The sequence below is a fragment of the Anolis sagrei genome, chromosome X (genome assembly GCF_037176765.1).
Source record: "Anolis sagrei isolate rAnoSag1 chromosome X, rAnoSag1.mat, whole genome shotgun sequence".
NCBI classification, from domain to species: Eukaryota; Metazoa; Chordata; class Lepidosauria; order Squamata; family Dactyloidae; genus Anolis; species Anolis sagrei.
In genome coordinates this window covers 87,412,531-87,438,377 of record NC_090034.1, presented here as the reverse complement: position 1 = coordinate 87,438,377, position 25,847 = coordinate 87,412,531, and the positions used below count along the sequence as shown (strand labels likewise).

Genomic DNA, 25,847 nt, shown 5'->3' with positions numbered 1-25,847 from the left:
ATTTTGTGGGATTTTAGATTAAACATTTAACATGATGTCTGTGGACATGCCATCCTTCTTTCTTCACTTGTCATTTTCAAGACAATATCACATTAACATCTTAAAGTGGGGCACCTACTTTCCTTTTGTGTGGCTGCCTCCTGCAGAATTCTGGGGTTTTAGTTTAGGGAAGCCAGGGACCTCTCTGACTGAGAATTCCAAAGGTCTTTCCAAAATACCTTTTTTTTAGTTGATCTGCCTAACTACACTCTGAAATTAGGTGTGTGAAATACATGCTCAGATTTCATGTTTTTTGTTAAGTGGTTGTGCCTTGCATCTGACAATATATATTAAAAATAGGGAGCAGGGAGAACAGCACAGAAGGGAAGGAAGGCCATCAAGTTTGTGGGAAAGCAAAAGTCTGAAGTTACATGCTTTCTGCACTTCTTAGCAGAGGATAAGGTGACTTTATGTAGCAACTTCTTAGATGCTTGTCACACATGTGTTCATTTTTTATAGGTGTGGAGGGAGCGGCTTTCCAGAGCAGACTTCCGCATGATCGGATGACATCACAGGAAGCAGCTTGTTTTCCAGACATTATTAGTGGCCCACAACAAACTCAGAAGGTGTTTCTTTACATCAGAAACAGGACGGTATGTTAATCAGTGGGAGCACAATACATTTCCCCTTGTCTCAAGAGCTTTCTGAGTGCCCCTGTAGAAGGACCACTTATATCGGCTTGCCTTCTTTTGTGCACGTATTTGAACATTTGTAGTCCTTATACCCCAAACTGTGTTTTATGTAGATTCTAGTGACATTTTCTGAGGGCCCTTCTACACTTACCTAAAACACAGGAGGAAGTCCTCACACCCTCCCACAACCCTAAGTTTTCCCTTGGTGGGTGGCTGAATGCCATCCTGGTTCAAACAAAGGTTGACCCGGGATGGCATCCAGTCCCCAGCTCCCCATTCTTCCCTCAAAACGTACCTAAGGGGCCTGGTGGCAGAGCACATCCCTCTGGAGAATCCTCTTGATGATTGGAAATGACACGTCAGGAGCGGGGAGGAAGGAAATTTCTAAGTGTCAGGAGGACTGTGTAGGGGAACGTTCATTGCCTTCAGGGCCCTCTGGTAGGTTTAGAGCAGCGGTCCTCAAACTTTTTAAACCGGGGGCCAGTTTACTGTCCCTCAGACCGATGGAGGGCCGGACTATAGTTTTCTTTTTTTAAAAAATCAATAAAAAATTCCTATGCACATTGCATATATCTTATTTTGCTGTGTGGAAGGGCCCTTAGAGGGGGTTCTTTCTAGCCCTCTTTAGGCAGTAATTCCAGGAGCAGAGAATGGGAAATCTTCCTATTTCTAGTCTGAACAAAATCTGGCTACCAGTATTTAAAAACTCTAAAATTATAACTGTAAATAAAGAACAACACTCAAACACAGGGGAACTCCAGAAAATCAGGGCCAGCTAATCACCTCTCAACAAAGGATTCTCCCTAAAAACTGTCAGGCTATGAAATGGCAATCAAGGTGGCCAATTGAAACATTCATACCTACCTCCAACAGACAAGAGTTCTTTCTCCCACTCTGGATCTTCCACAATTTTCCTGGTTAAAGGTTTTCCTCTGACATGAAGTCCAGTCGTGTCTGAGTCTGGGGTGTCGTGCTCATCTGCATTTCTAAGTCGAAGAGCTGGCGTTGTCCGTAGACACCTCCAAGGTCATGTGGCCGGCATGACTGCATGGAGCGCCGGGGCAGCCTCCCTTGGCTGGCTCATGCTGTCCATCGGGCCTGACGGATAGCGTGAGCCTGCCAAGGGAGGAGCAGCCCCGCGCGGCCTACTTGCGAGTAAAGCACCTTGCGAGGTGCTTTACGCACGAGTAGGCCATGCGGAGCAGCTGCCCTTGGCTGGCTCACGCTGTCCATCGAGCTTGACGGATAGCGTGAGCCAGCCAAGGGAGGGGCACTGTGTGTGGGGGGGGGGGGGCTCCTCCTCCGCGGGCCGGATAAGGACACTTGACGGGCTGGAAGTGGCCCGCGGGCCGTAGTTTGGGGACCCCTGGTTAAGAGGGACGAATGGGAGCTGGAGGAGAATGGGTGGGCACCCTTCCACTCTTCCGGACTTTTGGGAGCCCGAAGATGCGGGTTGGCTATGGGGGCTGACCTCAGGGGTCCCCACAGGGTCCTAACCTCTAAAGATCTGGATCTTAGCTTAAGCCTGGATCTTTAGAGATGTTCAATTAATGTGGAGTAAACTAGGAAAGCCTGGCTTGCTCTGTATTAATGTGCTTTTACTTGAGGTGCTTCGACGCCCCAGGTAAAAAGTGAATCAGATCTCGCATTTTGGGCCAGTCTGGTTTATATCTATATTTATTTGCAGTTTATTAAGTCCAAACCAAGTTTTGATTATCCTGGAAATTGATTAAATACATTTTTCTCTAAATCTGACATATTATGAAGACCTGTCAATATTTTTATGTGCAATGTCATGGAGTTTTCTGGATTTAATGTTGACATCCATAAGAGCAATGTAAAACTTTAAAAATTGCTTTATAATAATACAATTTTCTAAACCATTTTATGTGCTTGTGACATTTGAATGCAGTTGCAGCTTTGGTTAGACAACCCAAAGGTTCAGTTGACATTTGAGGCAACACTACAGCAGTTGGAACCTCCGTATAATAGTAAGTGGCTGTTCTTCTCTTGTATGAAATATAGGATTCCATGGGACATTAGAATAAAGAATAACATCCAATTTGTTCAGAGGGAAAATAAAAGCAAATTGTTAATTAGATCTGAACTTGAAACTTGTGTATAATTCTAGTCTCCTCTTATTTCTTCCTTTACTCTGCCATTTTGCTTCTTAATTAGGCTGACATTTGTGGTCAAAACACTTACTATCATGCATTCAGAGACATTACTCTGTCTTCTCCTTCTGAAATAGAATAAAATTTTGCATCAAGATAAAATAGATTCTGTACATTTTATAAGAGCACCATATGCGTCCCATTCTCTTAATGGGTTAAATACTGGGGAAAAGAGCACTGCTTAAGGCAAAAGCCACTTATTTCTATGAGACCTTTGTCCTGCAGTAAGGAATGTTCTCTTAAAAGAACTTTGTCTATGCTCCAATATTTCTAGTCCCTTAAACACCACCTTCCTTACTCTCATTCATTTATGGATCGGCTGTTAATAGAGGCAGATATATTTAACTTGAAATATGGAGTGCAGCAAAGGGAACATGGGTCTTCAGATTAAATGCACTGCAAGTATGTTAAATCCCTTTTTTATTTTGTAGGTGATACTGTATTAGTTCACCGTGTACATAGCTATCTGGAACGGCATGGCTTAATAAATTTTGGCATCTACAAAAGAGTGAAGCCTCTCCCAAGTAAGGAGTTCAGTTCTTTTTCTTTGTGTTAACAAACGTGTGATGTCTTTTCTTTGAACAATAAAGCTTTAAGACTTTAGTTAAGGTTTTACAGAGTGTGGGATGGTTGTCTTTTCTCTGTACTGCCAAGTTTTAGTCATCTACACAATTGATGTAGTATATAGCTTTCCAGGCATTTCATGTTGATTTTATCTTGTGTCAGGAGTGACTTGAGAAACTGCAAGTTGCAGGTTGCTTCTGATCTGAGAGAATTAGCTGTCTGCAAGGACGTTGCCTAGGGGATACCCAGATGTTTTACTATCCTATGAGAGGCTTTTCTCATGTCACCACATGAGAAGCTGGAGCTGACAGACAGGAGCTCACTCCATTCCCTGAATCTGAACCACTGACCTTTCAGTCAGCAGTACTGCTGGCACAAGGGTTTAACTCATTGTGCCACCGGCATACTTTTTAAACATGCATCATTTCACAACACAGTTACTGAGATTTACTAGCAAACCGGAGGTTAAACCCTACCCTTTTAAGAGATATAAACCATAATAACATAATAACAAAATGTATGGGGACATAGCATACTCATTTATATTTTTAAAATTATGATTTGTAAGATAATAACATACATTTCTAATATTTTTGTCATTTATGAAAACATTATGTAAATACGTGTAAGAATCAAACAATATTAGATGAAATATGTAAAGACATAATTGCATTTTGTCATAAAGTATTTTTTAAGTTTTTCCATTTCAGTTGTGTTGCTAATTATACATAGACTCAGAGGTTTCTCATAAGCTTGTGCAACACACACGTGCATGTTGCAGTTGACACACTAATGTTTTGTGACACACAGTTTGGAAAACTTTGGTGAAGTATATGGTGTAATATTTGTTTTTTTCATATCCTGCCATCGTTTTCTAACAGAAATACTCAAAGCAGCAAAGCAATTTAATAAATGGGACCTTATTTTTCTTTTCTTCCCCTTCCTCCTTCACCAGTGGCCATTGTAATCACAGACAGAAGAGCATGGCTGGTGATAGGGCTGGGCAGGCCAGTATTTCCCCATTTCTTCTGCTGAGCTAAAAAGTCTTTGGCTGCAAGCAGAACTGTATATACAGTGCTTGTGAAAATCTCAGGAAGCATGGAGGAGTTATTTTTTTTGAACAGTAATATTTGGAAATCCCAACCCAGCATGTCCACTGACCATATTGCCTGAGAAATTTTAGAAGCTTTCGTTTTTAAAAATTAATTTTCTTATGCCCTGTATTGAGGTTCTAGCCCCTTATAGTCAAGGGATCACTGTTGCCTGATGTCTATATTTTGCTGTCTATGCTTTGTTTCCATTCTAATAACACAGTCCACCAAAAACATTTTTTCCTTGGTGTCTTGGTCTATAGGCCTGTTGCTGGGGTTATTTGGGACACTCATTCAGAAAATTGCATTGGATAAACTGCATCAGCTCTAGTTTCTTTTCTTTTCTTTTTTTAAATTTGGATTTTTAAAAATGTATTTTAATACATTCCGTCAGTTAACAAATTTTTGCTATACAAGTCTTATCTCGGTATGCATTATTCCAAAAATAAATTTACCTTATATGACACTTTATACAATGTTTGGATGTGTATTACCCATACACTCCCCACCATTCCCCCCTCCCTCCTGGAACAGCAATTCATTGTAATTGCATCAATAGAACCATGTAGAAAGCCGGGTTCAAAATGTTGTATCTATAATCTCCATCTATTTGATGGTTAGAATAGACTATTTCCTGTACCAGTCTTGTTTTGTATGACTATTTGTATACTTGATTTTCCTTTGATTAATTAAATTATTGATTATATATTCCAATAGATAAGATTACTAAGTTTCTAAATCCCATCTTGTATTGTCTCTCCGTCTTCAGGCTATCGTAGCCTGTATTGCATCAGCTCTAATTTCTTAGATACAGTTATCATGGTTTACTGTGGCCAAGCAGATGACAACTGTTAGATGCTGTATGTTCTGTGTTTCAGAAACTAGATCTGATAGGGAAAAATGGATGTCATTCTTGGAATAAGCAGATCAAATATACCCAGAAACAGGGCTAACATTTGAGGCACCAAAATGTGTGTTGGGCAATGAATGGGCAGCATTTAATAATATAAACAAAAACAACATTACAAGCTCAAGGAATACAGAAATTCACTGTGAACATAACTCACACTTGCTCATTGGTAGGCCAAGACTGCAGAGATCAGTGCCATATACTAACAACATACCCCTGTTCCTCATGCATTTCTGATTTAGCTAAGAAGACTGGTAAAGTGATCATTATTGGTTCTGGAGTCTCTGGTTTGGCTGCAGCTCGCCAACTACAGAGCTTTGGGATGGATGTCACACTTCTAGAAGCACGGGTGAGTGTCTATGAGGATATGTGTCAAAATATGTAATTAAGTCCAGGAGTTGTTCGACTGTGAACACGTTTTTCCTAGCTTGTATACTCACAAATTATCATAATTGTTTGTGGTCTTCTGATGAAATGATGTTACATAAAAAGCAAAACAAAATTTGTTCTGAGCTAGAGATTCCTCTGGTGACTTTAGGAAGCTTCTAGTGCAGTGGTTCTCAACCTGGGGTCCCCAGATGTTTTTGGCCTTCAACTCCCAGAAATCCTAACAGCTGGTAAACTGACTGGGATTTCTGGGAGTTGTAGACCAAAAACATCTGGGGACCCTAGGTTGAGAACCACTGTTCTAGTGCAGTGGTTCTCAACCTGTGGGTGATCAGGTGTTTTGGCCTACAACTCCCAGAAATCCCAGCCAGTTTACGAGCTGTTAGGATTTCTGGGAGGTGAAGGCCAAAACGTTTGGGGACCCGCAGGTTGAAAAACACTGCTCTAGTGGAAGCTGGTACATCTTCCCTTTGCAGAATAGTTGAGTGCTTTGTGAGTTCATTCCTCTGTACACAGGAATGTAGGATTGCTCCTGTTCCATGTCTGTAAGTTTTGTAGCCCACTATTTGATTGTAGTGTGTTTTGTTGTGGGTGAGAGTTGTCATTGTTTTGAAAACCTTTTCATAAGTTGTATAAGCAAGCAAATATGCAAATATTTTATTAAACAAATACAAGTGTTTGTTTGCCCTTGTGCACTGTTTATATGCCTTTTCATTTCTCAATTGGAATGTCACTGGATCTGGAAGAAAGAATATAGTAATATGGATAAAAAGTAGGATATGGTAATTTCATAAACACTGCACTTTAAAGTGAAATTCAAGAGCTCTCTCAATTTTTATAGGATCGCGTTGGGGGCAGAGTTGCTACTTTTCGCAAAGGAAACTATGTTGCAGATCTAGGAGCCATGGTAGTGACAGGCCTTGGTAAGTATTAACTTGAGATTGCAGGTAGTCTGAGTAAGCCCTCTACTTTTGCAGGACCTAAGGAGGCAGGGTTACTCACAAAATGGGAAAACCGTAAATAATAAAGCCCTCTAAACCTAGCTCTCTAGATTCCTAGAGATAACATGTTAATCAAATCTGCAAAAATTAAACCTGCAAATGTGGAATGCCGTCTGTATACTCTTTTCCTTTTATAGTTGCCACTAATAGTACACCTAACTTCATCAGATGTGTCTTTTTGTGCATGTGGCCCTTAAGTTGCAGCTTCAGACCCACTTTTTTGTTGTTGTTCATTTTAACAGTTCACTTTCCAAATAATAGAACAGGGTTATGCTTGATAATCCTGTACCCAATAGTCGGATATCTGTGGTTGCATTAAATCAGTCTTTGTTGACTATTCATCCCTGGTAAGAATCTTCCCTAATCCACTTAAAATGTTTTAAAGCAGATTAACAAAATATAGTCTGTTAGTTTCTATTTTCCATGACATCTGATTGGAACATCCATACACATGCTCTTCCTTGAACTTTAGAAAAAAGTCAAGAGAGCTAGATGTTCCTGAATGGAAGCTACCTGTGTAGTTCCTACATTTTTACAAAAAGTTATATTGTAGTAATATTTTCATTAAGCTAACCCAAAAAGATTTATATGGGATTTTATGATCTTCAGATTAGTTTACCTGACAAGATACTATATTTTAAAAGCCTGGAAGAGGGAACCAGGGTGTAGATAAGAATTTGATCTTGAAGATTTTTAGTGTGCATGATGTCTTGAGATGTGATAAAGAAGAACAGTCTGCTGGACTCTCAATATGACTAATTGAGTAATATGGTTGTATTAGGTTTCCATTTTTTATTCCTGTGTTTTCTGAGAGCTGAGAAGACCATTCGATTCTCCCTTTTCTAAGTATTATTGTAAACTCAGACTTGTCTCTATCCTGATCTTAGTCTAACTATAGAGACTACATAAAATAAAAGTGAAAAGATCATCAGTCCTGTGTTTTGTACTTCATCCACTTCCATGGCCCAATGATACGCTGTTTGCACTATCCCTCGCCCAGTTCTTTTTTAGTTGATTAGGTACATTTTTAGCACTCCTGGCCATTGCTATTGTTAAACTTCGCCTGATGGAGCCCCAGTGTATTAGGTTTTATATTTTATATTTAGTGTGTTTTATCAAGTTCTTTATATTTTGTGATGTTTCTACTTTATTTTTAATTTTATTTCTTATTCTTATTTTTTGTTATTTTGATTATTAAGTTATAGGTATGTTGTTTTACATTGTCTAATGTCTCTTGTCCTGATGGAAACTGTTTGTATGGTTTTGTTTTGGCATCGAATGACTGCTATATTTGTTGGAAATTGCCCTGAGTCCCTTCGGGGAGATAGGGCGGTCTATAAATAAAGATGATGATTATTATTATTATTAAAAAGCAAGAATGATAACAAAAAGGCAAAAGCTCAGGAAAATACATATTTCAAATATTTGTTTTACAGTATTCTGTATTGCTCTCATATAATTGTACTACATACAGCAGGCTTGCACAGCTTGTGGTCTTCCAGGTATTTGGGCCTCCAACTCCCAGAAGCCCTAGCATGCTTGTCCAATGGACAGAAGTTTTGGGAGCTGAAGTCCAAAACACCTGGAAGGCTGCAGGTTGGGCAGGATTGTCCTACAGAATACCTCTAGACCAGGCATGGGCAAACTTTGGCCCTCCAGGTGTTTTGGACTTCAACTCCCAGAAATTCCAGCCAGCTTATTGGCTGAAAGGAATTGTGAGAGTTTAAGTCCAAAACACCTGGAGGGCCAAAGTGCCCGTGCCTGATCTAGTTGTTAATTCTTTTATTTGCTTGTTTCTGTACAAAATATTTTGCAGGAGGAAACCCAATGGCCGTGGTGAGCAAGCAAGTAAACATGGAATTAGCAAAAATAAAACAAAAATGTCCTCTTTATGAAGCCAATGGACAAGCAGTAAGTTTTAATTCTTCTTGACCTGTTTTTAAGGAAATAATTTGGATCAAAATGGCACACTGACTTTAATGTTTCCCCAGTCTAAAATTGAATCCCCCCATTAATCTACTGTTGCTCCTACCATGAGAAATAGATAATTACATGTATAATGCATCTCCTTTGGATGCTACTACTGTAGTAATAGCCTCATTGGGATGGCAACGTAGATCTGGGACTGAGTTCAGGATTGAATCAGTGGTTTAAAAGGAGGTTCCTGATCCTTTTCAAAAATTTCTCTCTAATTAAAACTGGAGAAACATGGGGCTTGTTTAATGTGTGGTTGAAAAACAGAGATGTGAAGGCCTGGAAACATGTAATTTTTCAATTAATCCATGTGGGGATGAAATAGGAAAAAAGGAATCAGGATTATTTTCTTTTAGAATGATGAAAAAACGTTAAAGACAAAATGTTCAAGTATTTCTAAAGATTATGGAAGACCTTTATGTAAGATTATAGAAAGTAGCAGGTTAGATAACCAAGTCCATATCCTTGGGGAAAACATTCCAAGACCCTCTGTGGATAACTGAAAAGGTAGATAATAGCGAATGCTACATCATTGCTTTACTTGGGCTAAACGCACACAACAAAATAGCATTGAAGGACCTAGAGAGGCCCATAAACATTTGTGGGAGGGAATATTTTTAGGAGCATGGGTAAGTGAAACTGTAGATATCAAGTCTGTGGATAAGGAGGTTGTCCTGTATTACAGTTCCTTGTCTTAACTTTTCCCTCAGAACTTTTGATGGGGACAATGTCTGCTCCATAAAGTGGGAAATCAAAAGGTTACCATACAATGCAAGTGTTCCTTACAATTCAGAACCTTGCAGCTCATTTGCAACAAAATTTTAAATGTTAAAATAAGTTCCATTTGTAATTATATTCTGAATAAATTTGACTTTTAATATGGCAAGCCTGATAACGTTATGCTAAACCAAGTTATAATGATGATTCTGCATGTTCCTAAAACAGCAAAATAATTGTAAATGTTGCATTTTTTAGTGTTTCCAAAAATGTCGTTCCCTTTGCCCCAAAAAAGTTTTGTATAGTTTACATGTCAAGTCTGCTGAAGTTATTGCAATATACCATTTCAGCTTTTCTGGCATTCATTTTCTGATTTCCATTTCCAAAATGTGATTCACCATATGAGTATGAATGTTAGATAATTATGATGCCATTTGCATGGTTAAGAAAGAGCCAATGATCTCTAGTGGAAAATGGATAAGCCAGAGCATACAGCATTCAAATTACCATTTAGCTAAAAAAATAACAGGATGGCTACAAGTAAGTTGTTACCTTTCAGCTAGAGAGCATAGGTAGTTCTGTGACATGGGGAACACACCCACCCACTCACCTTTCCTTAATATGTTTGACGATTACAAAGTATTTCTCTTATCTGAATGTCCTTGTTGAGCTTTCATTCTTTTTCATGTTGTAAACTTCAGTGGTGCAATTTTCAGGTTCCAAAGGAAAAAGATGAAATGGTAGAGCAAGAGTTTAATCGTTTGCTGGAAGCCACTTCATATTTGAGCCACCAGCTGGACTTCAACATTCTCAATAACAAACCAGTCTCTCTGGGCCAAGCTCTGGAAGTTGTCATACAGTAGGTAGCATTACATTTCATAGAAAACTTAGGAAGCATCTTCCAGAAGTGTGTGTGTGGGGGGGGGGGGGGGGGTGAGGGGATGCTTAGACTACTAAACTATTCACATTTAGCTTTTGATTTTTTTTCCTGTACACATCTGCTATCAGTTTGAACACTGAGATGGCATAAGGCTTAAATGCTGCTGTAGTCTATAATCTCTCCTCACTGGTTCTCTTTCATTATTTTGCACTTTGAGAAGTCAGAATATCAAATATCTTGAGAACAGGAAAGTGAAGTTTGCAGCAACATAGGCTTCTTAAGCTTCCAGAGAAGGAGACTAAAATGACCGAGGGTCTGGAGAATAAGCCCTATGAGGAGAGGCCTAAAGAGCTGGGCATGTTGAGCCTGCAGAAGAAAAGGCTGAGAGAAGGCATGATGAGTACCATGGATAAAGATGTCACAGGGAGGATGGAGCAGGCATGTTTTCTGCTGCCCTGGAGATTAGGATGCAGAACAATGGCTTCAAACTACAGGAAAGGAGATTCCACCTGAACATTAGGAAGAACTTCCTGACTGTGAGAGCTGTTCAGCAGTGGAACACTCTTCCTCGGAGTGTGTTGGAGACTCCTTCTTTGGAGGCTTTCATATAGAAGCTGGATGGCCATCTGTCAGGGATGCTTTGAATGTGATTTTCCTGCTTCTTGGCAGGGGGTTGTACTGGATGGCTCACAAGGTCCCTTCCAACTATGATTCTATGATTCTAAGGCATGGGGAAAAACTGGGGAGGAGCCAGCGTCTTTAGTGTACATTTTAAATTGAAGTTTTATCTTGTGGGCAGTATTTGGAGTTAAGTCATTCCCCAATGTTTCCTTCTTGGCACACTTACTGTTTATTGTTCTTTAGTACTGTTCTGTCTCAATAGGAATATGAAATACTTTGGAAACACAAGAAATGTTCTGTTTGATGAGATTTGATTGTCTTTATATTGTGGGTTTTCAGTTTGTCTAGAAGCTATGTAAAAATTAAGCAGAAATGGTATAGACCTTGTTATTTTCATTTAAGAGTGGTACACTCTTTGGGGAGGTCTGAATAATTTTTCATGTTCTAGTGCCATTTTTTTCTGTACTTAGATTACAGGAGAAGCATGTGAAAGATGAGCAGATTGAACACTGGAAGAAGATAGTAAAAACTCAAGAAGAACTTAAAGATCTTCTTAATAAGGTCAGTTGTTAATCTGCCTGAGACGCAAACAGCATCTTTCTTTCAGTTAAAACTGGAATTATTCCATATATTAGACTGAAAATTCCCACTGCACCACTATTTATGAAAGAGGTGGGAACCAGTACAATCTTGTAGGGCCTGGATGCCAGCAGTGGAGGAGGGGGACACCGCACAGGCAGCATGTGGTTCCAAGCAGCATTCTCCCATCCTTCCTTTTTCCACATTAAAAAAGCTTTCTTTGCTACTTGTGGAGCCTTCAAAGTCCTACATAGTTTGGGGTTAGGTTACATGCAGGATTGCCTTCTCCCACATAATCTGCCCCTTAGAACACTGAGGTTTCTTTGAGTTGGGGGGGGGGGGGCTACTCCAACCTTCTAGAACCAGACTGACAACCGTTACCTATAGGACCTTTTCATTGGCTGGCCCACGACTATGAAATTACCTGCCAGAAGAGCACCAAAAGCTAAAGAGGCTGTCAGAATTTAAAACCCAACTGAAGACCTATCTCTTCTGGCAGGCTTACCCAGTCAACTTCGAATAATGAGCTTTGGATTTGCATTTGTGTGTGTCAGGAGTGACTTGAGAAACTGCAAGTTGCTTCTGGTATGAGAAAATTGGCCTTCTGCAAGGACGTTGCCCAGGGAATGCCCAGATGTTTTGATGTTTTGTCATCCTTGAGGGAAGCTTCTCTAATGTCCCTGCAATGGGGAGCCGGAGCTGATAGAGGGAGATCATCTGTACTCATCCAGATTGCTGCTATATGTTAATGTTTGTACCCTGTGTTTGCTATATGTTTTTTAGGTTAATATAATTGTGTGTTTTGATATATGTTTTTATTTTATGTTGATATGTTTTGACTTTGCTGTACTCTTGAGCTGTTAGGAGAGGTGGGTTACAAATACAACTTATTATTACTATCATTATCATCATCATTATTTAAAAGCCTCATTAAAGCCAAGTATTGTGTGAGGTCTTGAAACACCAAGGAAAGTTAGCTATTCTCTCCCCAAACAGAAACCTTCCCACCCACTTAGATAAGAAAATTCCCTCATTCTGGGGCAACAGGGAAGCTGGATTGGGGTCCCTTGCGGGCCAAGAGGTTTCTTGCCCATCATATTGAGACCACTGCAGGGTGCAAAAGATGGCATTCCCTTCATGGCCTCTCTGCAGTCCTGCACTTGAGAGTGTTATGGGCTAGAATCACAGAATACTTTTGAGTGAGGTTCTTTTGCTATCCCATTTCATGGGTGTGTTTTCCTCCTCCTGTCCCCAATAGATGGTGAATTTGAAAGAGAAAATAAAGGAGCTCCATCAGCAATACAAGGAGGCATCTGAAGTGAAACCACCACGAGACATCACAGCGGAGTTCCTCGTGAAGAGTAAACATAGAGATCTTACTGCTCTCTGCAAGGTGTGGAGTGACACAAAAATGGCTTTGTTTATTTTAATGTTTGATTATTTCTTAAAACTTTCATATTTGTTTTAAAACTGCCTGTATATAGACACTCAAATACTTGGCCCAGCTATACCTGACTGGAGAATGTAGCATCACATCTTAGAGACTCAGCGGGCCAATGTTGAAGCATTGGCCATATGCTTACTCAAATATTTCTTCAACATTGCCCTTCAGTATTTCCCTGTATGTTTATGCATGTCTGAATCTCCTTGTCAGGAATACGATGAGTTGGCAGAAACACAAGCAAAACTGGAAGAGAAGCTCCAGGAACTAGAAGCTAACCCTCCAAGGTAAAACTGTAAGCTTAACAATGAGAGCAGTTGGATATTTGTGTTAGCAGTTTTGTGCTTTTTGACATCTCTGTACACACATATACACACTTGCATACTTGGCTGGAGTTCCACTGAAAAATGTACCTGTTACGACTTACATGCAATTTCAACTTCAGAACAAATTTACAGAGCCTGTCTTGTTCATAACTTGGAGAATGCCTGTATATTCAAAATGATTTCAAAATGACATTTCAACACTGTCATCTATGTAACAATAACGGGGGGGGGGGGGGGGGGCTCATATGTGTGCATTTAATTTTCTCTTTTCTTGATTTACTTACATAACCATTTATGATAATTTGTGTTTGCTAAGAAGGAAGGTGTGGCCTTCCAGCAACCTCTCTTCCACTCATTCAGAAAAATACAGAAAGCAATTTAAAACCAGTTTCTATTATCTGATAAGACATTGAAGGAATTTCTAATGAAAGTGATTGTTAAATTGAAGGGACTAAGCTACGTAATTATATTGAATTAAAAACTGCTTTCTGTCCAGCATGTGCAAACGTACACTAGCATCTCCTTAATGGTTGATTTGTCTCTTTTTTGTAGTGATGTTTATTTATCATCAAGGGACAGACAGATTCTTGACTGGCATTTTGCAAACCTTGAGTTTGCAAATGCCACACCTCTCTCTACTCTGTCACTGAAGCATTGGGACCAGGTAACTATTCATTATTTCCCCAGACTGAAATTCAGATGAATCTATCTCAAAAATACATTTGAATCTGTTTTTTAAAAGCTTGACAATTGTATTTTTGTCTGATTCCATGTTTACAAGTCACAAAACAAAACAAAGAATTATATATGCTCCTAAGGTTCCTTCCTTTGGTTATTTAAAGTGCTACTTAAATGTATACACCCTATACACCACATTCTATATTTTATAGTCTACCTGCTATAGACATTTCCTTCATAAACTAGAGCCATATGTACTTTCAGTACAAATTGAAACTCAGAATGTATTATTTGCATTTTATTGGCATCTAAAGAATCTATCATACATGATACAAGTGTAATTTTACTGCATATCTTTCTGCTCTTAGCTGTCTTTATTTGGGCTGGGTTAGAGGTTTCCAGGATAATCTCCCTTAAAGAATGCATTCATGGTGAGGAATGAGGTGAGAGGAGAAAAAAGAAGAAGAGGAGGAGGAACCTGTACAGTGAAAGCCAATGAGATTTTGGGCTGCATCAAAAGGAGTATAGTGTCTAGATCGAGGGAAGTCATGGTGCCTCTCTATTCTGCTTTAGTTAGACCTCACCTGGAATATTGTGTCCAATTCTGGGTACCACAGTTTTAAAGAGATATTGACAAGCTGGAATTTGTCTATAGGAGGGCAACTAAAACGATCAAAGGTCTGGAGGCCATAACCTATGAGGACCATTTTAAGAGCTGGGTATGTTCAGCCTGCAGAAGAGAAGGTAGAGAGGAGACATGATAGGCCTGTATAAATATGTGAAAAGATGTCACAAGGAAGAGGGAGCAGGCTTGTCCTGGAAACTAGGACTCGGAACAATGATTTCAAATGACAGGAAAGGAAATTCTGCCTGAATATTAGGAAGAACTTCCTGACTATAAGAGCTGTTCAGTGGTGGACCTCTCTGCTTCGGAGTGTGGTGAAAGTTCATTCCTTGGAGGCTTTTAAACAGAGGCTGGATGGCCATCTTTCAGGGGTACTTTGTGTTTTTCCTGCATGGCGGAAGGTTGGACTAGATAGCCCATGTGGTTTCTTCCAACTCTATTTTTCTGTGACAGTATGACTCAAGAGTGTCCTAGCTTAAGAGCATTTTGAGTTAAAAGACAGTGCTCGGCCTGGGTTTCGCTTTGACCTATGAGCAGCATTTTGAGTTAAGAGCTAGCGCCAGGAGGAGCGCTAGTGCAAGAATACAGGGCTTTAGGGTTTCAAGTGAGCAGCCCCCATTCCTTGTGCTCTTGTCTGCTTTTGGAGGTTGATGTCTGCTTTGCTCCTGCCCATTTTGAGGAACTTTGGGTTAGTTGATTTTGTGTGGTTTTTATTCCTGGTATGGAGCCCCTGGTGGCACAGTGGGTTAAACCCTTGTGTCAGCAGGACTGATGACTTGAAAGTTGGGTTGCTGACCTGAACGTTGAATCCAACCCAGGGAGAGCGCAGATGAGCTCCCTCTATCAACTCCAACTCCATGTGGGGACATGAGAGAAGCCTCCCACAAGGATGGTTAAAAAAAACATCAAAAAACATCTGGGCGTCCCCTGGGCAATGTCCTTGCAGACAGTCAATTCTCTCACAGCAGAAGCGACTTGCAGTTTCTCAAGTCACTCCTGACATGGAAAAAAAATCAGAATGTGCACTGATGGGATTTCAATGTATCCTCTCCTCCCTTTTAGGATGATGATTTTGAATTCACAGGCAGCCATCTGACTGTGAGAAATGGCTATTCGTGTGTGCCTGTAGCTTTAGCTGAAGGACTGGACATTAAACTAAACACAGCTGTTCGACAAGTTCGCTACACGGCATCAGGTAAGCAACATTTATTTATTTATTTATGGCATTTATATCCTGAAGGGGACTTGGGGCGGCTTACATAATTGGCATTATTCCATGCCCAAACAATAATAACAGTTAAAAGCAATTAAACCACAATTTAAAGTAACATTAAAACAACATATGTAAACATTTGCCGACTAGTGTGCATAGATCCAAAGCCAAAGAGTCAAATAATCATATTCATCAATCCAAGGTCAATTCCAACTGTATTGCACAGATAATTATGCTGGGCCAAATGCTTGCTCCCCCAAAGCCAAGTTTTCACTTGTTTGCAAAATAGCAGGAGGGAAAGGGCCGATCAAATCCTACTAGGAAGGGACTCTTGCAGCTACTACTGGTTGGTTTTATTCAAAGCTGCATTTTAGTCACAGTCTGTGGGGAATAGAACTTGCTGGTTCTTCTTCGTGGTCTCTAGAACTCACAGAAATGGGTTATCTCCTGTCTGTGCAGTGTATCATTCGGAACCTTCTAGAGCTATTACATAAGCATTTTGGCAGTAGCCCATCCCATTCCCTGCATCCCATATTAGTGTTCTTCTTGACTAAACTTCAGTTCCACTGTAGTAGGAGCATCAGTTAGGTACTTTTCTGAACATTTTCTGGACAGATTCCTGGTTTCATTGGATTTTGTTCTTCATGGTTCGATCTACATTTTGGTTTCTCAGCTGGATCAGATTTTGTTCTATACTCATTTTCTCTGTTTTGTTTTCCATTATATTTGGTTCTCCTGTGTTGCTGGAGTCACCATTGGTTAATGATCACTATGGGGTCATTCAAACAGTGTGCCTTCTGTGGAGATAAACTTCCCGAGATGGACAGTCCCTACTCAATGACCCTCTGCCAGGGGGAAGGCCACAACCTTTGGTGCTTCTTCTCAGTGCTAGGCCTTTATCCCAGAATTCTGATGGCACTCTGCTTCGGGTCTTAAGTCTTTACTTTAGGAAAAGGATCTTAAATCTTCATACCTTGCTGTGGAGCAGGGGCTTTCTCATCCGGAGAGCCCTTTTTGAAACAAAAGTTTCTGGTAGAGCCCCAATAAATGGTTATATATTGTATTATATACTAATTTTGGTGTCTGGCATTGCCCAGGTTCTTTGAAAAAGTCATTTTTAATTGTACAAAATGCATAAGGTTGTGGGTGAACTACAACTCACATCATGCCAGGTTAATCCCGAAAAACTCCATCAACACTTAAAGTTTGTTATGTTGTCAAGTTTGCCCTAGATGCATCATCAGTGGGGTTCAGTGTGCTCTCTGGCTGTGGGGTAAACTACAGTTCCCTATGGTGAGTCAGTCCCCTCAAGCCCTTCCAGTAGGTTGAGTTAGTCAAGGGGGTTCAGTGTGTCAAGTTTGGTCCAAGTTCATCACTGTTGGAGGTCACAGTTTCTCTAGTTGTGGGTGAACTACAACTCCCAGAAAGGAAGGTCAGTTTTTCCCCAAACCTCTGCAGTAATCAAACTTCAGGATATCAGATATGTGCGCCAAGTTAGGTCCAGATCCATCAGTGTTTGGATTCACAGTGCTCTCTGGATGTAGGTGAACTATAACTCCCCCAAATCAAGGTGAATTTTCCCCAAAGTCCTCCAGTATTTTTTTTTGTTGATCATGAGGCTTCTGTGTGCCAAGTTTGTTCCAGGTCCATCGTTGGTGGAGTTCAGAGTGCTCTTAGATTGTAGATGAGCTATACATCTCAATACCTACAACTCCTATAAATCATGGAGAATTCTCCCTAAACCTCTCTAGTATGTTCAGTTGCTAATAAATTCCTCTGTTTGCTGTGTGCCATAGAAAAGAATAGGAAAGGGTTAGAGAGAGGCAGTGGGCGGGATCATGCAAATTCCACACCAATGGAGAGAGCAAGAAACACTGGGATGGCTGTGGTGGAGGAAACACATAAAATCTAGGATGAAATTCTCCTCATATGAAAGCCTTCACTTGGGTAATAAAGATAAGAACCTCAACCTTTAGGTGGTTGTAGTGGTTTATGTTATCCATTATATGTTCTTCTATTCCCGTAAATTATCCAACAACAATGATTTTGCCTCCATGGACATTCTCTCTCTCTCTCTCCCTCCCTCCCTCCCTCCCTCCCTCTCTCCATCCCATCCGTCCCTTCCAATTTTACCAGGATGTGAAGTAATAGCTGTCAACACTCGTTCCACCAGCCAGACATTTATTTATAAGTGTGATGCTGTTCTGTGTACTCTTCCGTTGGGAGTATTGAAACAGCAACCTCCTGCAGTACAGTTTGTTCCTCCTCTTCCGGAGTGGAAGACTTCTGCTGTGCAGAGAATGGGATTTGGAAACCTTAACAAGGTAACTTGGAATGGACAAAGATGTATGCCAGTAGAGGAATAAGTATAATAGCTGCATCCTTGGCTTCCCCTGGAATGAATGGGAACTTTCTTTCTTAGCTTCTTAGTGTGTGCCATAGCAGAGAGTGAACTCAATCAGGCATTCAAAATGGGCCCTTCTGTGAGAGGGCCTGGAGATGCATCTTTCTTCTTAGAGCAGTGTTTCTCAACCTGGGTTTGGGACCCCTGGGGTGTGGGTTGCGAGGGGGTTTCAGAGGGGTTGTCAAAGACCATCCAAAAACATATATTTCTGATGGTCTTAGGAACCCCTTTTGGCAGAGAAGGCTGAAGATCTCTCCGCCTGTCCTTCTCTTCCTTTTTGGAAACAGACAGTAAATCCTCCCACCAAAAGCCCCCCTCTGCTGTGATTGGTGGGAGGGCTGTTTCTGAGACTTCAGTTGGGAAGGGGAGAGCAGGTGTGCTTGGTGCATGGCAGCATGGTGCGCATGTGTGGGCGAGGGAGAGCATGCAAGGCTGGAGAGAGGCTCATGTCAGCAAGTTCCTTTAATATATGGAGGTTCTGTGTGGGATGTTTGGCCCAATTCTCTCATTGGTGGTGTTCAGAATGCTCTTTGATTGTAGGTGTACTATAAATCCCAGCAACTACAACTCCCAAAGGTCCAAACTCTACAAGTGTTCACATTTGGACATATTGCGTATTTGTTTGGTTCAGGTCTGTCATTGCTTGAGTCCACAGTGTCCAGAGGGATTATGGTGAACGACAACTCCAAAACTCAAGGTCAATGCCCACCAAACCCTTCCAGTATTTTCTGTTGGTCATGGAAGTTCTGTGTGCCAAGTTTGGTTCAATTCCATCGTTGGTGGAGTTCAGAATGCTCCTTGGTGGGGTTCAGATTGCTCCTTGAGTGTAGGTGAACTATAAATCCCAGCAACTACAACTCCCAAATGACAAAATCCACACACACACACACACACCCCCCCCCCCCAAACCCCACCAGTGCTCAAATTTGGGTGTATCGGGTATTTGTGTTAAATTTGTTCCAGTGAATGAAAATACATCCTGCATATCAGATATTTATATTATGATTCATAATAGTAGCAAAATTACAGTTATGGAGTAGCAATGAAAATAATGTTATGGTTGGGGTCACCACAACATGAGGGTCATGGCATTAGGAAGGTTGAGAACCACTGCCTTAGAAGAATCCTCTGCTTTTCCTTTTCTCTTTCGTATGCTGTCTCTTCTGGGACATTATTTTCTTTATCATAATATTTGCAAACATGGCATTTACATGGCTTTGTTTAATATCAGGCTTATGACAGAACTGGAGCCCCCGGTGGCGCAGTGGGTTAAACCCCTGTGCCGGCAGGACTGAAGACCGACAGGTTGCAGGTTCGAATCCGGGGAGAGGCAGATGAGCTCCCTCTATCAGCTCCAGCTCCTCATGCGGGGACATGAGAGAAGCCTCCCACAAGGATGATAAAAACATCAAATCATCTGGGCGTCCCCTGGGCAACGTCCTTGCAGATGGCCAATTCTCTCACACCAGAAGCGACTTGCAGTCTCTCAAGTTGCTTCTGACACGACAAAAAAAATGGCAGAACTTACCTTGCTTTCATTCTAAGGTTAAATCTTAAGTTATAAATTAAGGAACACTGAAAATGTGATGATCTTTGTCTTGTATTCTTGTGTGAACATGTGCATTTCTTGTGGCTGAAATGTTTTTTTAAAAAACTAAGTCACTTTTGGTTCGTTTATGTAATTTTAAGTTTTACAAATATATTGTCCCATAATGTGAAATGCTCCTTATGATATCTGCTTATTTTTCTCTTTAGGTTGTGTTGTGTTTTGACCGTGTGTTCTGGGACCCAAGTGTTAATTTGTTTGGTCATGTTGGCAGCACAACAGCCAGCAGAGGAGAGCTTTTCCTGTTTTGGAATCTTTACAAAGGTATTTACAGCAAAGCATACTCTGTTTTCACAGGAGCAGCAAAATATTCCCTGAGGAGGTATTAAAACAGTACATCCTCTTCGAGCCATATACATATTTATTCAACTTCCTTTCAAGTATTTGTATTCTGCACAATGACGCTGTTGGAAATGTCAAAAAGCAGGAAGAATGGAAATTCAGTATAGTTCTACAGTTTCTCTAATTCTTGAGAGAAAGAAACTACTTGTGTGTGATCATGCTACAGTCATGCATCTGGTATCACAAGTAGGATGCTGATTTCAAGTTTCAAGTAAACACTGCACATTTTTACTACCAATTTATGTAAATGGGTGGTGTTCAGAAACCTTTTACTGTTGCCAAATTTTTCGTGATCCCATCATTGAGTGAAGAAGACCCCATTTGTTTAGTTTAAGAAGCAGTGGTATAGACTATGTGGCAGGCTTCCAGTACATGAGGCCATTTGTCTGGTATTGGGTCTGTTGACTTGTTTATGGATGTGATCAGAAAGCAGAGTGCCACATATACTTGGATTTAAGTTGGAATAAATGGATAAAAAAATCCAGGGTCAACCTTATACAAAAGTCAGTGCTGGGACAGGGGTTTTTTTTGGGAGGAGTTGTTCAGAAACTCAGGTCCCTTCCACACAGCTAAATAAAATCCCACATTTTATTCAGCTATGTAGCTGTGTGGACTCAGATAACTCAGTTCAAAGCAGATATTGTGGGATTTTCTGCCTTGATATTCAGGATTACATATATGGCTTTGTGGAAAGACCCTTAAGTCTCTTTGCCTTCTTCTAAGGCTGGGAATGTGACTTGCCCAAAGTCTCTTCATGGGTTTCATGGCTGCATGAGGGTTTGAACCCTAGACCCAGGTCTCAAACCACTACACCATGCTGTCCCCCTTTAAAAGTATCTACCAGAGAAATGAGAAAACACTGAACAAGTATAAGATGTGATTAGAACTCTGGTTTAGTATTTGCTAAACAAGGAAGAAGTACTAATTGTATCTGCTGATGTCCTAGTAATGCCTTTTCCCCTCCTGCACAGCACCAATTCTTCTGGCCTTGGTGGCAGGCGAAGCAGCTGGAATTATGGAGAATATCAGTGATGATGTCATTGTTGGGCGCTGCCTTGCTATTCTCAAGGGCATTTTTGGCAGCAGTGCTGTCCCTCAGGTATGATGTTCAATCCCATCCCTATACATTTTAGTAAAGCATACCTAGATCATGCTGCCGCAACATTTCTCATAGTTTATAGTCATATTTGTTATGACTAAGATACTAGTGCAAGACAGGATGTATAATCAAGGAAGTTTTCAAAATTCTCTCAACCATTCTCCTCTTTGAAAACAACATTTTGAGTCAAACTTAAGCCAGAAAATAGGCTGTGTGTTTCTTGCCACTGTCAGTTAGAAGACATGGTGCATCATATGCTGAATTATCCCCTGCATAGTGACCCCCTGATACATATTTCTGGTCCACTTGCTGATACATTGAAGTGGGAACTTTAATATACAACTAGCTATACCCGCCACGTGTTGCTGTGGCCAACCTTCCCTCCCTCTTTCTCTCCTCCTTTCTTTCTCTCCTTCCTTCCTTCCCTCCCTCCTTCTTTCCTTTCCTTTCTTCCCTTTTTTCTTTCCTTCTCTCCTTCCTTCTCTTCCTCTTACCTTCCTTCCCCCCCTTTCTTTCCCTTCCTCTTTCTCCCCTTTCTTCATTCTCTACCTATTCTTGCATCGCAACTCCTAGAAGTCCTCCTGATCGATTTATCTACCTACCTATTTCTATCTATTCTATCTTATCTAATCTATCTGGAGGTTTGCTGGGAGTTGCAGTCCAAGAATAGCAAATTGGAAGTATGCAGGGATTGGGATGCTCTCAAAGAAATCCAAGAAGAAAGTCTGCAACTTGGAAGCAGTGCATTTGGATCATCCTCCTCTCCTGCAGGGCCTGGTCTAGGGGACGCTGGGAGCTGTAATCCAGAGGAGTGTGGATATGCTATTGTGTGTTTTGTTTGCCGGGAGAGTCATTTTTGCACATGCGCTGTAGTGTCTTTTTGGGGTTTTTTTTTTTTGCTTTTTCAGTTCCTTTTCCTGTGTTTTTTAGTGTTTTTTGAGTGATGGTCACTTGTTGGCCTGATAGGTGTCTTGTGTCCAAATTTGGTATCAATTTGTTCAGTGGTTTTTGACTTATGTTAATCCCACAAATAAACATTACATTTTTATTTATATAGATTGGTTCTGGGTTTTTTTTTTTTTTTTTGAGTGAAACTAATGATTACAGAATACCTAAAGTGGCCTTTTTTATTTTTTGCTTTGGCCGTAAAAAAAATCAGAAAGAGAGAGCTAGATAAAATTGCCATGAAGACTCCCAAGTATTAATTTGATGTATCTATAGCTTGAAATATTTCTATTCTTTATATGAGCCTGGCAATAATTTTGCTTGTTTCCTTTTGTCTTGCATGTTGTGTTTGTTTTAAAGCTTTTTGTCCTAGCTTTTGGCTAACATAATAAGTCATACTGAACAGAAATATTGAAATGCTGCAAATTAATAGCTTATTTACCAAGGCAGGTCCCATTTTTCATTGAATGATTGGCAAAATGCATAAATGGGATCCTTTCAGGGTCTGTTTACAATATGTAAACACAGAGACTAGATTCTCCCTCCATATTTGTTGATAGTTTTTTGCAAGTTTCTTTTCCAAGCTTGTTTTTAAAATGTGTTGTCTATATACAAATACAAATTTGTATATTTTGTCTATATACATGTATAGACAAATGCATGCTCTTCCTTCCAAATGTCAGGGCCTGTTTAAAGCTCAACTTTCAGTGCTTTAACAATGTTTGTGGTTTTTCCCTTCCATGTTTTGCCCATAGCCCAAGGAAACAGTGGTCTCTCGCTGGCGGGCTGATCCTTGGGCCCGAGGATCCTATTCCTATGTAGCAGCTGGATCTTCAGGAAATGACTATGACTTGATGGCTCAGCCAATCACTCCAGGACCAGCCATTCCAGGAGCCCCACAGGTGAGAATAGGGGAAGCCGCAAAATGCCAGGAAGCACGCATCCTGAATTTTGGACTTGACTGCCAGTTCTTGCTACTAGCATTTCACTTACTATCATCTGAGATACAGATTTCCTTTGTCATATCCTTAAAGCTGTCAGGAGAGGACTATGCACTTATAGATATCTAACAACCTTATAAAATGTATTTTTCTATTTGTCTGTGGCAATTTGGCCTTTTGGTTGTTTAGATTTTTTGGCCTTAAGAACTTGACAGGCTTGTTGTTTACATTAGTTGACACCAGCATGATACTGAATGCTGCTTAGGCCATAGAAATGACCTGGTCCCTTCTCTGTGGACTCCCAGTCAGTCTTAAGTAGGTAAGCAACAGAGAACGATCTTCCTTTTTTAGGGGTTTCTCCAAATTCTATTAGAGTGTATGGATACAATGTACCGTATATACTTGAGTATAAGCTGAGTTTTTCAGCCCTTTTTTTAGGCTGAAAAAATCTCCCTTCAGCCTATACTCAAGTCAAAGTTATTTATTATTTTACTATTATTATTATTACATTTATTGTTTTGCTCTATTATTATTATTACATTTACATTATTTTACTCTATTATTTTTATTATTTATTATTTTAATCTATTATTATTGGAAGCATAGGTAAGCAAATTTACATTGAAGGTGGTTAGAATAATGGTTGAATCAGAGTTAGTCTTATCTGAAATTACAATTTTATGTAAATATTTAAAAAATTAACCTACTGATGCCTCAATTAATGTAATTTTATTGGTATCTATTTTTATTTCAAAATTTACCAGTAGCTGCTGCATTTCCTACCCTCAGCTTATACTCAAGTCATTAAGTTTTCCCAGGTTTTTTTGTGGTAAAATTAGGTGCCTCGGCTTATATTTGGTTCGGCTTATACTCAAGTATATGCTGTATATATTAGAGACTAGTTCTTATGGTAAGATGTCATGATTGCTGCCAACAAAGGGAGGATGGTAGCTTTGTCCCAGTATACTTTGGGTGCATTCTCTCAAAGTAGGTGCAGAAACTATAAGCCTGTGTGAGATGAGGAGCTTTTTCAGGTTTGTACTACAACTGCTGGAGCTACAGCAAAGGAATTTAGTTACAGAGATTTGCAGTTCTCCAGGAAAGAAGTATGACAACCATGTTCAGATTCCAGCTCAGCCTTGGGTTTGGGAAGTGGTCCTAAAAACATGAAAGCATTCCCTTTCTTCAACGTTCCTTAGTTCTGCAAGTGATTTGTAATTTTGACTAGGTTCAAAGGGGCCCTTTTAACATTGCTCACCCAAACTTCCTTTTTCCCCAGCCTATTCCTCGGCTGTTCTTTGCTGGAGAACACACAATCCGCAACTACCCCGCAACTGTTCATGGAGCTCTGCTGAGCGGATTGAGAGAAGCTGGACGCATTGCAGACCAGTTTCTTGGAGCGATGTATACTCTGCCTCGGCAAGCCACTCCAGTGGCAGCTCCACAGCAGGTGCCAAACATGTGAAGGTACAAAATGCTGGAAGTGGTGGAATGATTGGAAGAACAACAGAGCTGTGATTAGAAGCAAGTGGCCTTGGTCTTGTAGCACCATCAGTTAGAAAGCAAAGGTAGGAGTCAGAAAGTTAACCTTCCAAAGGCCTCCCTCCTCTGAGATGGCAGTTGCTCACTGCCAGCCTAAACCTGGTCCACTGGAGAGGTACTTGTGGTTCCCTGAATACAGACTCCTAGTTGTTTTCGATGGAAATTTATTCTGGTACAGATGTGGTTTGGGGTCAGTTTCTTTCCAGAGTTTAGAACTCCTGTAACTTAGCTGCTTTGGTAACTAAGGTGAGATTGTTTCATGGTAGATTTTGTTTTGGAAAGCAGAAATAAATGTTGTTGTTTTTTTAAAAAAATAAAAACATATGCAACAAAAACATCAAGAATGTTTCTCTCTCATTTACTGTGTAGTAGTGTTAAATGGTTAGAAACCATGCCTGACATGAACCCACTCAGGACTTGGTGGGATAGGAGCACTTGGAATGGATATACTTGCTTTGAATCTGCATCATATAAATTTAACATTGGTTCTTGTCTAGCATCTAATAGGGTGGCATTATTTGTAATTAATACAAAGTTTGATCTGGGAAGGTATAGGAATGATCAGACATATTTTGATTATAAACATTAAATAACATGCTATCAGAAGCCAACACAAAAGGTACCTAAATGTGGTGCCATAATTAACTGGAGACCCATGTCCATATCTCACTTGTGAAATTCTTTCTTGCTGGTTCAAAGAGCCAAACCCTTCTTTCCAGAAGTGGTTGCAGTTGCTAAACTCTGCATTTGGACAAATAGGCATCAAGTGTTCACCTCAAAAGATAAGGTTTGTATCGAACTTATAATTAATGTTTGGAAGTATCCAGGCAATCTCTGAAAGGCTCCAATACTGTGGGCGTGTTTCCACATTGTGGGTCAACAGCAGCATGCTTGTGCACAACACTTTTCTTTCAGTGGCTTTGAATCAGTCATTATTAAGATAGAGAGCATGATCTGTTGTAGGGGGACCGCAGGTGGAGTACAAGCTTTCCCTGATATCCTCAAAGGCATGTTCCTTGAAATAAAAATCTATTTTATTGTTAAGTTTAGCTTAAGGGATATATAGGCCCAAAGATACCATAAAAGTCCACTAGATGTTGGCAATACTGTAGGTCT

The 25,847-nt window shown here is 40.3% G+C and overlaps 1 protein-coding gene across 3 annotated transcripts in view; it reads left to right on the top strand.

Annotated features, from left to right (window-relative positions):
- The window catches only part of LOC132780315 (lysine-specific histone demethylase 1A), a 31,623-nt gene extending 6,557 nt beyond the window's left edge, over window positions 1-25,066 (top strand). For 2 of the 3 annotated variants that reach the window (XM_060783942.2, XM_067460659.1), the window contains exons 4-20: window positions 499-632; window positions 2,584-2,662; window positions 3,277-3,369; window positions 5,653-5,759; window positions 6,639-6,720; window positions 8,615-8,709; window positions 10,191-10,348; window positions 11,461-11,551; window positions 12,828-12,962; window positions 13,224-13,297; window positions 13,889-14,000; window positions 15,702-15,834; window positions 17,989-18,176; window positions 20,012-20,126; window positions 21,176-21,303; window positions 23,004-23,150; window positions 24,469-25,066. In XM_060783942.2, coding sequence (XP_060639925.2) covers window positions 499-632; window positions 2,584-2,662; window positions 3,277-3,369; window positions 5,653-5,759; window positions 6,639-6,720; window positions 8,615-8,709; window positions 10,191-10,348; window positions 11,461-11,551; window positions 12,828-12,962; window positions 13,224-13,297; window positions 13,889-14,000; window positions 15,702-15,834; window positions 17,989-18,176; window positions 20,012-20,126; window positions 21,176-21,303; window positions 23,004-23,150; window positions 24,469-24,654 — 2,057 coding nt within the window. In that variant the 3' untranslated portion in view covers window positions 24,655-25,066. The remainder of the gene's footprint in view (window positions 1-498; window positions 633-2,583; window positions 2,663-3,276; window positions 3,370-5,652; window positions 5,760-6,638; window positions 6,721-8,614; window positions 8,710-10,190; window positions 10,349-11,460; window positions 11,552-12,827; window positions 12,963-13,223; window positions 13,298-13,888; window positions 14,001-15,701; window positions 15,835-17,988; window positions 18,177-20,011; window positions 20,127-21,175; window positions 21,304-23,003; window positions 23,151-24,468) is intronic. The other variant, XM_060783943.2, reaches the window with a different exon arrangement.
- Window positions 25,067-25,847: the final 781 nt, after the last annotated feature.